The 16,674-nt window shown below is 44.5% G+C and overlaps 1 protein-coding gene across 4 annotated transcripts in view; it reads right to left on the bottom strand.

The window, feature by feature from the left end:
- cdh7a (cadherin 7a) overlaps positions 1 to 16,674 on the bottom strand; it is a 181,607-nt gene that overhangs the window by 49,130 nt on the left and 115,803 nt on the right. For all 4 annotated transcript variants that reach the window (XM_053858449.1, XM_053858452.1, XM_053858451.1 and 1 more), the window contains exon 5: positions 4,228 to 4,395. In XM_053858449.1, the coding sequence (XP_053714424.1) occupies positions 4,228 to 4,395 (168 nt within the window). The remainder of the gene's footprint in view (positions 1 to 4,227; positions 4,396 to 16,674) is intronic.

Below are 16,674 nucleotides of genomic sequence, written 5' to 3'. Positions count from 1 at the left end.
TGTGAGATCATTGGGCGCGATGGAATGAATGCTGGCTCCTGGCATCCATCAGGACGGACTGGACACTTCGCACAACCCATCCTCACTCCCATGGTGTAATATATTCACGTTAGGAAAGTGGACTTTTGCGTCCTATACTGACGCCCAAGGCAGGTCTCTGCGTTGCATGTTGATGCATGTTTTCAGCTGAAGCACATTTCCTGTCAGCCATGGACAGACGTTGGTATTAGCCATGGAATGGCGCTTCTTTTGTTGTGTAGCGTCAATAGGCCCTGCGTTTCAGTCACGGTGACTTTCTGACACCATCACTAAGAAGGAGATCCACATGACATCCAATATATCACAGTGATGACACCTTCCAGCGCTACACAGGAAGATGTTCTTTCACTCCATTAAAATGCCTATGTGTTAACATGCAACACTGAAAGCTGCCTTCTTCAGAATAGGACACAAAAGTCCACTTTCCCAACGTGAATGTGCAATTGTGACAGTACATGAAGACGTTGTGACAGTATATGTAGAACGAAGAGCACCATCCCTCTTTCCTTAGTGTGACACGCTGCCCACTGAGTCAGGACATGCCACGGATGGCGGGACATGTGCTTCAATTGTGAAAACCTAATGTGTCAACATGCAGCAATGAGGGCTGCCTTCGCCGTCACTATAGGAGGGAAAAGTTCACTTTAATATCAATGTATTACACCACAGGTGTGAGGATGGTACCTGTTGTTTTACATTTCAGTTAATAACTCGCACGTGTGTGTGTGTGTTTGTTGTGTTGCTCCTTGAAGAGGCTGAAAAAAAAAAATGTTTCCAGTTCTGGCACCTGTGAGAGAACGTTACATGGAGTGAGAAAAGTCAAAATGATCCTTGTGTTTCCATCTTTCTGGCGCTGATATACCTGGATAGCAACAACCTTGTGACCTTGTGTCAATTTAAACATGTGCTAACCAGAAGAACAAGAGCATGAATCACCCAAAGTGAAGGAGGACGTTGTAGCACAGTTGAGGGGATGACGCTCAGGTTTCAGCGCACTGTGGAAGCAAAGAAAAACTGAGGCTACAGGTGCGTGGGACTCAACACTGAGCACTAGGTGGCGCTTATGCACTCAATGCACAAGAACTTCAATAGACAATATTCATTATATCCAATATAAACAAACTATGACCTCTAAATATAAATCCAGGACACACAATAAAGGTAGGTAGACAAATAACCTCGTACGGACATCCAGCTGAAATCGCTTTATCGATTAGACATTCAGTTTTTTCTTCGTGAATTTTCAGCGATTTCTGCAAAGCCAATTCTCGTCGCACCGGTTTGGATTGCATCACAACCGCACAAGCATTCTTCACCTTGCTGCACACCTCACCTAATCCATGAAATGAATTGTTCCGCTGCTTGTGCTGAAAGAGAATCCATTCTTCAAAGTTCAAATCCCAGAGTTCCGTAACAATATCAAATGGAATCTCCGTCCCGCAACATAACTAATGATGAAAACAGCGGGGGGTCATGGCACAGTCCCTTTTGCACCTTTCAGGGGATGAAATGTCCACTCGAATATTCTATTACGGGGAAACCATCCATTGTGTTCTGTGAGCTTTGTCCGACCCGGGGGATTTAAAGTACTCATGCGAATAAAGAAGGGAATCATATTCATAATCATAATCTCCCCAATCACCATGGCAGAGCTCATTACCAGACCTCTCTGTGTTCCTCGCAGTGTCTCCCTCAGCCGCCGTCTAAATGCTAATCTGCCTGACATTGTTTGCTGCCATGTAATCTTTATAATGGCTTTTTAATTTGCCGTGGAATAGTGGCTCTTTAAAAGACCAAAAAATTGCTCCCCCCCCCCGCCATCTCGCACCTCGCTCATCCCTCCCTTCCCCCACTCGACAGCACACGGCTCACCTTGGGTTCTCTGCCGTGTTTTTCCCAAGGACTAAGCGAAAGCCCCGTATCAGTTCTGGTGCTCCGTAATGGTCTATCGATTCTGACCCGTGACCCTGTCAGTGCAACGGCGCCGGTGAAAACGCAGAACTCCTTTTAAAGTCTCTTTCTTCGCAGCTTGACAGCACTGGGTTAAAACGCCATTGATGACTTGTTGTGCAAACCAGAACCTTTCATTCCCGCGGGCGACAGCAAATTGACTCAGCCTCGCGGCGGTCCGGTTGCAGCAGCCGGTGGAGGTATCAGCAAGTAAACCGATTGCTGGAGCTTCGGATTATCATGAGAAGGACTCGACGCCTTTGAATCCTCCATTCCAGCCAGGAACCCATTAGCTGGCTGTGAAATAAGCTGACCACATCAAGAAAAAAAATGAAGTGAAATGGAGCCTGATTGATTCCAATCCGGCTGCTTCAAACTCAGGCGATGAATAAAGCAAGTCGATGAAGTTTGGCGTGAAATAAAATATAGAGTAGTGGTCAGTGTTGCAGCCTGATGGGAAGAGGGCCGCAAAGTTCAAGGAAAGCTTGAGGAAACTCCAGGTCTGGAGCAGAAACCTGGTTGTCTCAGGGTGAGTTTCGGAGCTACGCTGATATCTGCAGTCTGAGAGGGTCTCAACTCATCTTCAAAAACAAGTTTATTGCCCTGGGAGACGACTGAAATAAAGGGACGATGACAGTCTGGGAAAACAAGGCAAGAAATGACTCACTGTCTGGGTGTCAGTGGCGGGTCTTCCACGGTGGCACAGAGGGGGCACACAATGAACTCGTGTTTTATTTCATAGTTTTGGTCTAGTTTTCTAATTTTGCGAGTTTTTGTTTTTTGTTTAGATACAGATAATTTCTTCCTTAATCCATGTCTTCTCATCTGCTCACTCCTCCATGGCCTCTTTAAAGCACAATGAATTGAATGTATATGTAGAGAGCTGAACACAATGAACGACAGCCCAAAGGTGCGAGAGTGGGACATTCTTCCAGCGTGATGCTTCCAGGCACAAAGAGCTGACGTCGGATCACGGCAGGTTCTAAAAAAGTGTCTTTCACAAAAACGTTTTTTCTTCTGTTTCTTCTCTTTTCTTCTAAACTTGAATGAAAACTGCTCTTCTCCCTGACATTTCTGTAACATTAGCACCTATTTTGAGTTGTTTTTATGTGTATTTATTTTATTTTTTTTTAGTATTATATGATTTTTTTTTTACTAAACACAACTATGTTCACTGTACAAAGCTTCTTGTTCCCTATTTTTTGTTACTTTAGGGGGGCTCCCCAGTATAATCCGAGACTGAGAGGATTCGTGCAACCAACTCAGGAACAGGTCACAGAGGCATTAGAGAACCAAACTAAGAAACGGGTGAGAGACTAGGGAAGTCTTGTGGAACCAAGAACTGGTCACAGTCCAGGGAAGACAAGTGAAAACATGAACAGGTCACAGTTCGGGAAAAACTGGCAAACCGAACTAAGAAACGGGTGAGAGACTAGGGAAGTCTTGTGGAACCAAGAACTGGCCACAGTCCGAGGAAGACAAGTGAAAACATGAACGAGTCACAGTTCGGGGAAAACTGGCAAACCGAACTAAGAAACGGGTGAGAGACTAGGGAAGTCTTGTGGAACCAAGAACTGGCCACAGTCCGAGGAAGACAAGTGAAAACATGAACGAGTCACAGTTCGGGGAAAACTGGCGAACCAAACTAAGAAACGGGTCAGAGACAAGGGAAGAGCAATGGAACAGAGGGACAGGTCACCAAAATCTAGAATGAGTCACAGTTTTGAAAAGATTTTTCTGAACTCTAAACTTACATTTTATTTAATATTTTTGATCTTGCTTTTGAATTTTGTGGTTTTCCTGTTTAGATCCACATCCTTTCTTCTCACAGCAATGCTTTCTATCTACCATCTATTCGCTCCTCCCTGGTCTCTTGAAAGCACCTTGAATAAAACCACTGCCTTTCAAACCAATATTTGCTAGTCAAACAATAACAGAAGGCTAATCATGAATGATGGCATTGACTCAATCATTATTTTAAGACTCATTAATCACAATTAACTATGAAATAAATAACATGTTTCTTCGAGTCTGTGCTTAATTCAATTGACCTTTCAATGTCTTGTAACACAGACGTGCTTCATTGGTTCAGACTGGCCTTCAGTTGAGTTTGGTAAAGCTATGAGTGAGATCTGACTCATGGTCTGACTCACCACAGAGCCCCCTAGTGGGGTCTATGGTCATCGCACATCTAAAGTGGAATTGCAGATTTCTTTAGAGGAAGGGAGGAAGTCTTACTGTGAGTGAAGCGCGGTGGGTTGTCGTTGACATCGGTCAGTGTGACGGTGACGGAGGTGGTTCCAGAGAGACCGCCCATTTGCCCCACCATGTCTTTGGCCTGGATGACCAGCACGTACTGGTCCCTGGTCTCCCGGTCCATGTTGGGGAGTGCCGTTCGGATCACACCTGGAAGAAGAGACCAATGTCAGCCGACCAAATCATTTGCAGACGCTGGAACTCTTAGTTTCGTTTGAGCACTATAAGAGTCGAGGCTTCGTGTGACCAGTTGCAGTTGGACTCGGGAAGATAAGGGTTAAAACCCACCAGAATCGGGGCTAATTGAGGACGTCCAAGTCCTCAACAGCAGTGATTTATGATTCCTTCAACTTGGCTGCCACTCATCCGCCCCTCAGCCCGACATGCGATCCCATGTCAGGGAAGTGAACAGAAGCAGGCGGACGTTTTCCCCCGCCAGGATCCGTCCGTCCGTCCGTCCCCGGCGTGTCAAAATCAATGTGTCTCACCCACGGATCAGAGCCGTGGCATCAAATGACTGGCATTTGTCTGGAGCTGTTTGTTCTGCGCTCGCTTGATCGGCTCTGCCAAGTTTGGGTTCACACGCCGCGAACACTCCTCCATCTCAGCGTTATCTCTCGACCGCAAAGACGATAATTCTGGGGAAAATGAAGCGCCCGCATTTAAATGCAAGGGAAACGTCCTAATCCCTCAAAAGCAATCACTGTTGCCTTCAAAGTTAATGACTTGACACACAATGTGTTTCATTCATTTAACGGCACTTATTCAAGACTCCGACAGAATACGGAAGATTACTCATTAGGAACGGCGCAACGCTACAGCGCTTGAATAAATCGTCTTCACGTGCTTTATCACACCCAGCGCCTGATGAATCAGATAAAAAGTGGCTTGTGCTTGAAGACCAGCCACTTGAAGATTTGCCCATAATCCCACCGACAGTCTCACGAGGGAGGAAAGAGCAGAGTAAATATTGTCACTGGGTTTCCAAGAAGCAGTATGGAGGACTCCAGGGTTCGTGCTGTTGAATACAACACTTGCTCTTTGAAGGGGGCAAAACAACAAGTGAGACGGCGGCAGCAATGGAGATGGATTGATATTTATTGATGTTTATTCCACACGGTTGGTCTGCTTTAGTCCCTCGGAATATTAAATCGGAGAATGTCAGACTGCATTTAGAAAACAATGTTTTTATCATTGGAATAATGATGCAGTTATGACTACTAGAAACTAGAAAAGCACTCCTCTGCGGGGAAGAAAATATGACACGACTTTATGAAACACAATACAAGCAAACTAATAAAGCAACTTCCATCGTGCCAGTGTTTCGGTGAAGCCAGTGCAGTTCTATTCATTAGCATAGTCGCTCCCCCAATATGACAAAACCTTGGTTCCTTCCGCATCATGAGACCCAAGTCAACAAAAAAACAGGAGTCAGTGGAGAGATGAAAGTTATTGTCTGATGGAGCTTGAAACATGCTCTGAATTTGATAGAGACTTTCTAATGTCGCACTGCTTTCCCACCGGCATCTAAAATGACTTTAGGTTTTGTGTGACATTTACCAATGTCCGCTAATGTTTGCTAGCTGCTACCTTTGATAGTTCAGTACCTTTAGCATCTGCCTTAGCGTCGAACTCTGCCGTGACGTCATACATGCGACGTTCGATGTGTTGTCCAAATAATGACGGATTATCACAAAATAAATTATAAATTACACGACAAACGTGGTGGAAACTCACACCACTATTGGAATTGAGGTACAGCATATGTGTGATCCAGGGCAAAGTGGACCAGAAAATAACTTTGCTCTCCCCATAGACTCCCATTCATTGTTTTTTTTTTAAATCTCAGATCCCACGGACCGACCTTAAGGGGCGGAGACTTAGGCTCACTGCTCCACAGCAGTCAACTCTGAGCTTTGCCAGACTAAGGCAATGATTCGGTTTTCTAGGCTGCAATGTAGCTGAGCTCACTGTTGCATGAACTGTAACAACATATTTTGCTTCCACAGAAAGACGATTTATTTTTCCGATATGATTTTACGCTGTTTTATAAAGTCAGGTTTCAGAATCAACTCTGTTCATGTAGTTCCTGCACATTCTCACTAAGGCATCACATGTTGAGATTATAAATTGGACTCACTTCAGGCTGAGAGTCGAGTCAAATGTTTCCCCTCCTCACCACTTCCTGACGTCTCTACAGAATGGTTCGAGGATGTTACACTGCTGGTGCTCCATTGTGGAATAAAAGTGCCTCATGTGACCATGAGTTTGACTCACCGTGCCACATTTTCGGCACCGTGAATTGGCATATACCGAGTGAGATCTACTTGTGATGTATGATTTAAACCTTTAGGAGCGCCACCCCATGTCGTGACCCTTACCTGAACCCTTCCTTGTCGACAACGTCAGGAGCGTTAACGTGTCGCCCTGTTGCCAACATTTCCAGGAGGCATTCACAACTTATTTTGCCAACAGTCAGATAAACAAAAACAAATAATAGGATCACAGAAACAAGAGGCTGATAGAGTTTGCTTTCAAGGGCACGTTGGACCGAGGGTGTCTCACGTAAAGGAAGACCTTGGGTCTGAAGGGCTCTTGACCTGTAGCTCATCGACTCTTCAGACTCTCAAAGAGGCTTGTGAGGGGCAGGAAGACTTTCAGTGATCGCATGATACTTGAATGAAGGAGAATGAGGCTCTAGGCGGCGGCAATGGAGCTACAGAAACAATGACAAAAATGACTCCAAGACGATTCGCGTTGGCCTCAAAGGACCGCAAACCGAAGCATCAAACGATCTTCATAATGTCTGATCTTCCCCACACTGACCTTTTCCAGTTCTGTCCCGCGTCCCCTGAAATGAATGCGGACTGACTCTCCAGCTTGATGGGAACAGAAAAGCCACGCAGAATTGGAAGCTTGTGTTTGATTGTGGGAGGAATTAAAAGTGATCAGGCCAGAAATGCATCAAAGAACAAGAGGAGAATGAGGAGCGACAAGGATGACTCACTGGAGATGCTCTGTTTTCTTCCTCTTTTCACTGAGATGAAAAGTTTGGTGTCTCCACAGTGTTTTCATCCACTACACAATGTGGGATTTAACTAGGAAACACAGTTGGTGATTCATGAAGCATCACACCAAGCTGATTGACTCCGACACATATTCGCATCGGTAGCTAGAAACAAGGCAAAACAAGTCTGGTGTCGGAATCGACAGTGGGTCCGAAATCTGTGATATCTACCACCAACTAGTTCATATTATTTGTGCTGAATGAAATATTCCATTTGTTAAGTCTAACTTCATGTTCATGACTCGTGAAATGAAGCTGGGTGCTGGCAAACAATGCTTTGAACCAACACAAAAACTCTTTCCAGCCTCGTGTTTCCATCCCTCTTCACTCCCGATCCGTGGTCAGCTTACTCGAGGAGCAGTCAGCTCCGACTTCGTTCCCTCCAGGGGAACTACCAAAGTCTTACCAGGGAAACCAAGACACGTTGTCTCTTTTATCCAGGGTCTGCTCCGGGGCCCCTTCCCAGGCAGAAATATCCACGCAATATCCAGGGAGGGGTCCTAAGACAAGGCCAGAACCACCACCGAAGTTCTACTTCGGGTTTCTCCAGGGTGTCTGAGCTCCTCATCCTGTCTCTAAAGTAGGATTCCAGGCCATTTCTCCACCCAAATCTCATAACCGCAGGTGATAGAAGATTTGTCTGGTGGCTCAGATCTTTCCTCACCACCTCAGACTGGGATAAACTCCCACACTTCACCCACCCTCACTCTTGAACAAGACCCCAAGATGCTTGAACTCTCCCACCTGCCAAAACAATCTAAAATGTCATTGTCATAAAAGAGTGTCCCATTATAGTTTTGAAAAAAAGCGCTATACTATAGCTAAAGCCAAAGTCATAGGAGATTACGTTTGGTTCTATCCCACTATACAGCAAACATGAATCAAGTCTTCCATTCTGATGTCATGAAAAAGAAGACGAAACCATTGAATAAGGGATAGAACTTCTGTTTTTCTGTTGTGATCTTAATTCCGAATATTGTTTTTCGAACCTCTAAACATATTTTTGGAGTCAAAAGCCTCATCAAAGAACAGATAAAGCTCATGAAACTACCACTTGCATCCATCCTCCTGCACCTGTTTATTCACAAACAGATCTTTATTCACACTTCATGACCACATTTCCTTAAAGCAGTTCTGTGCATGACTCACAGAAGGTGCAGGAGAGTAGTCACACCCCACGTGTTTCATCTTCTGCCCCTCTGTGAACAAGGCTTGAACACCCCTGTTGCTGATATGCATCCTGGATGAATATTATTGTGTTGTTTCAAAGTCCCATGATTCCTCTTTAAGAGATTCTGGAAAACACGAGGTGTAGTCGTACATGTGTTCAGGCACAGCACCAGCTCTAACACTGTCTCCTCAATACAGATGGAACAAGAAAGAAATGTTTCAAACAGGAGAAGATATAAACCACAACGCTGCAGCTGATGGATGGATTTTCACAGGCTAGCGAGTGCCATGCTGCCAAAATATTGAGCCTTTGTTACATCAACTGACCTTAATGTGCTCAAAAAGCACTGTTTTCACCTGCGTGTCGGCAGCTCCTGCCGTAGAGCTGATCTCTGGAGGACCGGAGACGAGAAGCAGCGGCTGAGACCAGCTGTGGTGTTGGAACACGTGGGTGAAAACAGTACATTTTGAGCACTGTTATGTCACTAAATGATGTGAGGAGTTCTTGATTCCAGTTCAGAACATTGCCCAGGTTGTGTCTTCATGCTGGAGCCCATTTTCCAAACTAGTTTAAAAGTGATCCTCATGCATTTTTAAGCACCACTGACCTTTCTACGGTGCAGACAACACCACTTCACCCGCAGCTTATAAACTGCTGCGGCTCACGGATGATCCATTCACCTTCTGAGATTTTGTGGGCGGGGCTAATATTCCAGTGCACTCTATAGTCCAGAATTTATGGTTAATGAAGAGGAAAGCTAGAAGACCATCTCCTAACGGAACCAAGCTCTCCAAGCTCATCTGCTCTTCTGGGAGTTTTTCTTTTTTTTTTTTTTGTTTTTTTGCAAACATAGGCGATAAAATAAAAAGGAGAGGAGGCAAAGGAGACAAAGGTTTTGTTGTTATTTTGTGATTTGAAGTATTTGCGGTTGTTCTTTTTTCATTCCAGACTGCCACGAGCCTCGTCTACGTCGGGACCTCTCAAAGAGCTGACACAGCAAACCTCACCGACAAGGTTGTGACTTGGCGCTCGACACAACTCTTCTCATCCTCAGAAAGAGGAGGTAATAATAGGCAGAAGGAGCTTATCGGGTCAGAAAAATAATGATTCTCCGGCTCGCCGACCCTACACTCCGATTGCCTCCCGCACTCCGGCTGGTTTCCCTCCTCTCCGTCAGTGAAAAGAACGCAGCGATCAAGCGCCATTCAGGACTCAGAGATGAAGGACAAACAAATCAAGAAAAGTGGGTCGGGCGCCGAACGACGCTGGCTTTTGACCACCATCCGCTGCCGTGCTCGAAAATAAAGAATTCCATTAAGTGTTGGATTTTCTCTCAATGGCTTCCTTTATTAATGTCATTACAGCGCCCTCAGCTGAAAAATTGTTATTGGCTGTCGGAGCTAAACGGCTCGACCTGCCAAATTACGAAGAGCCGTCTCTCTTCCTTTTTCGCCACGTCTCCTTCCATCAGCCGCTCAGTGGCCACGCTGGTCAATAAAGCAATAATCTTTAAATGCTGCTGGACAACTGCGTCTTCAATACCACTCCCAGCAGAGTCTGCTTTGGACTCCGACACCTCATTGACTTATACAGCGCAGCTTTCCCCTTTACAGTCTGCTAGTCAAAACTGGACAGGTTTTTTAAGGGGGGTGATGCCACAGACTCAGGTTCAGGTCGAATTTTGTTAGCTCAAAATTCCAAGAAGTTGGACACTATAGCCGACAAGTGTAGGGTGGAGTTGGTCCCTGACTTCTCTGTGTGTCACAAGTGTGTAGGGGTGCATATTTTATCAGGTCAGAATTTGGGGTGCCAGGATTCAACCACACTGGTCGTCACTCTGTACTGCGCTCAAATGCTTGTACGACCGGACAGTTTGCTTTGGTGATCCACCCCCTGTGTATCGTGGTGGATCCAAACATGTCTTCCAAAAGGGAGTGAGTGAGTATAAATCCTAGTATCACACCAATATGCACCAGTTTAGTGACAGGTTTTTAGCCTTTGTTTATGCTTGTGAATTCAGGCGCTAAATGGTAGTGCGAAATGTTGGGGGAAATACACTACTGGGGGACATGAGAGTTGAATTTTGCATCCTGTACCGGGTTGCACTGCGCGTGGCACTCAGTAATATCACATTTATTCGAATTGTCCTTGATAAATCGTAAATTGTTCAGTTGTTCATTAATGCATTGTATTTTGATTTATTTTGTCCTTTTTAGTTCCTAGTTAGAGTTAAATTTTCTTTTGAAAGCAAGTCACCTTTTTTTAAGCAATAATATTTTATTGAGCATCAAGAAAAAGTGTGATCAATAATAGTGATTCCAAGTTATAGTAAAAAAAAACGTGGCTATTGTTTTGGCTATAATGGCGCTGCCCTGCTCTGGAGGGTGATACTTTTGACTGCGAAGAGATCCGTATTATCCTGTTGCTGTTGCAGTTATGTTTTCAACCCCCATCTGGCTGGTTTGAGGTAGGTTTCTGTTTCTCATGTGACAGGGAGTGCATTTCTATTGAGAGCACGTGGGGAGAGGAGCTCCACAGTGGGTTCACAATCCACCTGCATCCACCTTCAACCCACATCTTTCCAGGCAGTGTCTGTACGTATATGTTTATTTAGTTAAAATGTTTTGTTATAGACCTATATCGAATGATTTCTGCTAACTTTTGACAAACATCAGTTTGAGACTTAGACACTATGAGGAGACGCTAACTGTTTATGCTAGCTTAGCTCTGTGTCCATCTAATACAATGTCATCACGTTTGAAGTGAAGAAGATGTTTGAACTGAGAGAGAGATTGTGCAGGTCTACAACGCAACGCAGGGGGTTTTGGATAGTTTGTGAACGACTACGAGGATCACGCGATATCGTATGTGATTGTGATGTTGTTGTTCTCAATTTCATCTTCACCAACAAACTAGATCACTTGTTGAGGTCATGAGATGACTGTGTTCCAGAGATCGTAAGTATCAACAACGAACCGGGAAACTTCCCAAAACTGACAAGCTGCTGTTGAGTTACTGTCAAACAATGGTAAACATGAGTCATAAATATTCATTTTAAGTGCTACTGTGTTTGAAATTTGGGTCCGATTGAGTTGGACATGACGACTCACTCACATTACTGTTGAGGTTGCAGTTATGTGCCGGTGATGTTCATTGTTGAGTTGGCCTTGTGTGCACACAATGACACACACAGAATGACTCCTTTACAATAGAGCTGCGTTCAAGTGCGCATCTATTGGTGAAAAATATCATTGTTGAAGACAACAGCGAAGGTTTCCGCACACAATTCTCCTACTTACGATTGTTTTGTTGCAGAAACCATCATGATGTTTACTTCTGTAAAGCTTTTAGTAAAAGACGTGAGTGCGCGTGGCCGACACTCAAAATCACGTACACACTTTTGAAGGTTGCAAAAGAAGTGCACTTGAGACGGCTCTTGTTCTGGATCAGCAGCAAACATCAACGGAAGTCACGGTAACGACACGGACCACAATCTCTAACCATCGTCTTGAAGCTAAGCTGTGCACTGCAGGAAAGGGACATCAACAAACAAGATCGAAACACCCATTCTGAGAAAATATGTGCTTGAAACAAGTGGAATCACGTGTCCATGCAGCAAGATCATGTCACTGGACAGGTCTTGAATTGAGACTGCCATATCTAGAAATGAGATGTATCCAAGGCTGCATCCAAGTTGACATGACTCAATTCATTTTTTACTTGTGACAGGGATGTATTGCAACATGCTTGAAATAAGAGCAATAATAAACACTCGAATTAAGCAAATCAACTTTGTTATTGAATCTTGAAATGTATTTTGATGAGACATTAGAAGCGATATCAGATTTAAAAGCTTATTTGTCTCATTTTAAGATTTCCTGTCTATTATAGACCAAAAAGTGATGCTTGATTTAAAACTAAGAAATTCATGCTTTAAAAAACAGATTATCTGATGCTTCTAAATCTAAGTTTGGTTTCATGTTGTTAAGGACATTATTCACAAAAGGACTGTGCTTATTATCCTTGGAAAATATTGTGTGTGCAAACACATCTGCGAGAATTAGGGTTTCAAACGCACAACTTATTTGCTCCTAATAATAAGAGATCCAACGTTTACATGTCGTGGACATTATAAAGTAGTTTTTCGTTGTGTTTTTAACAGAAAAATGCCAAAAGAATCACCACAATGGGGAGCCTAAGCCCCGCCCATCTACTTCCGCCTAATGGGACCTAAGTGAACACAAAGTATGAAACAGGTGTCAGTAGAGAGATGAAAGTTATTTTGTCATCGAGCTGGAAACATGCCAGCGATCTCACATATGACAGTAAGGCATGCTAATGCACCGGCATCCAAAGTCAACTTTAGGTTTTGTGTGATCCGTAGTAGCGCACTACAATTCTTGTCGCACTCGATAGTCGATGGAGTGAGAGCCAGCATGCGGGACAAGCATCTACATCTGATGGTTTAGTCACTTTAGCATCTGCCTTAGCGCCAGAGCAGTCGGACTCTGCTGAGATGTAGTCCGATCCATGAGGCAAAGTGGACCAGGAAATAACGTCTTAGACTTCCATTCATTATTTTCCAATCTCGGGTCCCATGGACCGACCAGAAGGGGCGGAGACTTACGCTCCCTCGAAGAATTGACTCGCTGCTTGCTGAACTCAAGTCGCACATCTGGCTGGTCAGGGCGGCTGCAGATTAAATATCAGCAATTCACTAAATGTCAAAACACCCTCTGCTTCCTTGTTTGTCAGTCGTCTGATTTATTATTATTTTTTTTTTCTGCCACGGTTTCAAAAAGTCTTGGCAGAAACTCAGACCTGTAATTGGAAGAACAAAATACCTTCTGATAACAGTTGCAAGAGCTCATCTTCATTTTTAGCCGGGCGACCCACTGCGTCGTAACCGACATCAGTGGACTGACCGGTCCTTCATCAGAGCCACCTGGGCACATTCAGGAACTCTTTGTTCCGAGTGTCGGCGCCACACGTCACGGTTCTGAAGCACGACTGCCGCTCACTGGATACTCGGCATCCGTCCTCAAACTTTCCATTCGTCAGATCTCTCTCCGCTCGTGTAACCCGGCAGCCAATTAAAGAGCACCACCACTGCTCGCTCGCCCGCCGCGCTGACACCTGTGAACCCGGCTTTCTTCCAAAGTCGCATCAATGCAGGAACTTCAAGTCTGCACAACAGCGCGGCTTCCTTTAATACCGGCTGCACACAAACTTTCTGCTTTGCGGCATCACCACGGGGACTAAAGCCAACTTGAAAGAGGTGTCTTTAAACAGTCAGAGGAAGTGAAGTTGAGGAGGAAGCTGGATAATGGTCGGATGATAATAACAACTGGCTCCTGAAAGGTGAACGAGACCAGGAGAAAGGCAGCAGCCCGCAGCGAGACAAATGATTCCGACCACTAAACCTTCCACCGACCTCATATAGAACAGAAATCCTTATTAACATGGCGCTCGTGTGTCGCCGCTGGTTAATGATGCCATGAATTCTGAATGTTTAAAAAAGCAAGAAAGGCTTTTCTTCCCGCCTGGCCGGAAGCGTGCGAGCTTCATGGCGGATGTTGCGAGGCTGTTGTTTGTCGGCTGGATGCCGGGCCCCGCGCTCTCTGTCCTTGTTACCCCGTGCGGCGTTGGTGTCATTCCCGGGGAGCGGCGATGATTAAAACCCTTCTGTCGCTGTGGCGCGGCACGGCCTCGCGCTGCGCCGTGACTCCTCGCCTCCGGTGTAAACCAGACACATCGTAGCCACGCATTTATCAGGCTGTCTCCGCGGCACTGGCGGCAGACAGGTGGGCCGCGCTCCCTGCTCAAGCCCGGATCCTTGACATTTGTCTTGTGAGGGGGAAATAAAAGTTTGCCGGAACCCTTTGGCTCCGCACACAGCTGTGAGAGGCGATGATGATGATGATGCCGATGAAGGCTTAGACACGAGGGGTGGGAGGTGTGGGATTGGAAGGAGCCTCAGGGGGGCCATTTACCAGAAATAGAGCTCCACGCACAAAGAACAAGGAGGGAAATTTCCAGCCAGGAAGTGGAATTCGGGTTCCTCATCCAACTGTGGGTCACAGGAATCCATCAGGGCGGCATAAAGGACCTTTGTGTTGGAGGATAAAAGCATCAAACCGCATGTGATGAGGAGCAAAGACCCATCTTCTGTCATTACCAAGGGACACGTGGCAGACTCTGATCTCATTCTCCCCTTTGACAAGCAGCTCTTATGAGGACACTGGTCAGCAGTGGTCATTCATTCACTTTTTAACGTGTATTCCCTCCCGAATGAACGACGCACCAAGCGGGTTTCCTAAAATGCATGAGGGAGAAGTGGTCGACTGGAGGCTTGAAGTGACTTGGACGGACATTATTCCATCAGGCTCTTATCAGGTTTGACTTCTGCAAACCACACGTCAGAATTCATGCTCCATATTATCTGCCCCTGTTGCTGGAATCAGTTACTACAGAAAACAAATCTGAAAACACGGATGATGAAGAGCAAAATAACTCTGTTATGTATTCACTTCACACTGTTATTGTACACACCGCTGTGAAGTACATGGTTTATTATGTTGGGTACTACTTCGTATTAATGTTTTTGGTTTTCTGGATGAAATATATAATTAAATTGAATTAAATAAATGATTTATGAAACAAACCAAAACAAAACATGCTGCTACTTTAGGAGGAAAATGAATTATCAATGTTAAAAAAAAAACGTGTTGAATTGATTCAACAAATAATAAAATAAAATAAATGACATAGTAGTCAATAAAATTGAATCTATTTCTCCAAAAAGTCACTCAAAACACAACTGTCAAACATCAGCACGAGACTCCATATTTTGTGTGATTTATTTTTTTACATATTTTGTATTTTTTATTATATAATAAATCACACACACATATATAAAATAAAACTCTCATGCTGACATTTTACAGTTCTGTTTTGAGTAAACAATACTTAGAGAAGTAGATTGAAAGATAAACATCATTTTGTGTTGATCAAACTGAACATGTTCATATGTATTGATCGTTTGTAGTTTTTATACTCCTCCATGTTCTGGCATTCCATGATTAAAGAGGGACCGTGGTGCTCTAAAGACGCGGTGGGTGGGGAAAAGAACAGAGGGAGGGGGAAGGTCACGCTGGGATCTTGATCACAGCAAATCTGTTTTCGATCGACCTCCACGCTCCTCATGTGAGGAGTCAGGGCGGCGTGCCGACTCTTCCTTCGCTCCCTCTCTGTCTCTTCAATGAGACCCTCATGAGATCAAACAGGCCGTCCATCCTGACGCCGCTCCAGCTGTAGCTGGTGAAACCCCGAGGTTTCAGAGCCACGGCCATGTCTCAAACGGTCACTTGAGAAGTGAACGGTTCAGTCCGTTCATCTGGTGGATGTTTTGAAGCCTGGATTCGCCTCGTGTTTTCCCAGCCATCAGGTCTGCGGGCATCGATGGTCCTTTCCAATGGACTCCACCTCTCACTCACGGTTCGGAGCAGTTCAAATCCTTGAGCTGAGAGCATCAAGTGTCATCTTTGTGCTGAGAACCAGATCACAAGAGCCAAAACGAAGGTCCTTCTCCTCTGGTGGAAGTCACCACATTTAAAGCTCAGCATCGCTCTGTCTTATATAACCACCCACACAAAGGTTGACCAGCATCAAACACATCTATTTCAAAGCTCTTGAAAGTACAAAAGAAAGAAAGATGGAAAGAAACAACGAAACATATCGGTCTTCCAAGAACTTGACCACCACAAGAAAATGCAAATACAATTAAATATATAGAGAAAAATAAAATAATTATAAATAAAAATGAAATAATTATAAATAAAATAAAACATATGATATTGCCAAAAACAAAATAAATTAAAATGTAGTAAATACATAAATTGATAATAATAATAAAGTAATAATACATTTATGTATTTAAAATACATATACATGGAAAACAGCACGGCACCATAAACTAAATATATAAATCATGTGCACAAAAAGATCCACCATGATGGAGGACAGCAGAACAATTAAAGCCACAACCAAGTAAAAAACTACGGGGGGAACAGGTGAACCAAGGCTTGTATTGACCAGGGCCCCCGTGTGTCGAGTTCCGGTCCTGACAACAAGTCATCTATCAAAGCCTGTTCTACGGCTCAGCAGTAACCAGGCAGTAAAAGACGTCCTT

This window comes from Synchiropus splendidus, chromosome 3 (assembly GCF_027744825.2).
Source record: "Synchiropus splendidus isolate RoL2022-P1 chromosome 3, RoL_Sspl_1.0, whole genome shotgun sequence".
Lineage (NCBI taxonomy): Eukaryota > Metazoa > Chordata > Actinopteri > Syngnathiformes > Callionymidae > Synchiropus > Synchiropus splendidus.
This window is presented reverse-complemented; position numbering and strand designations above follow the sequence as displayed.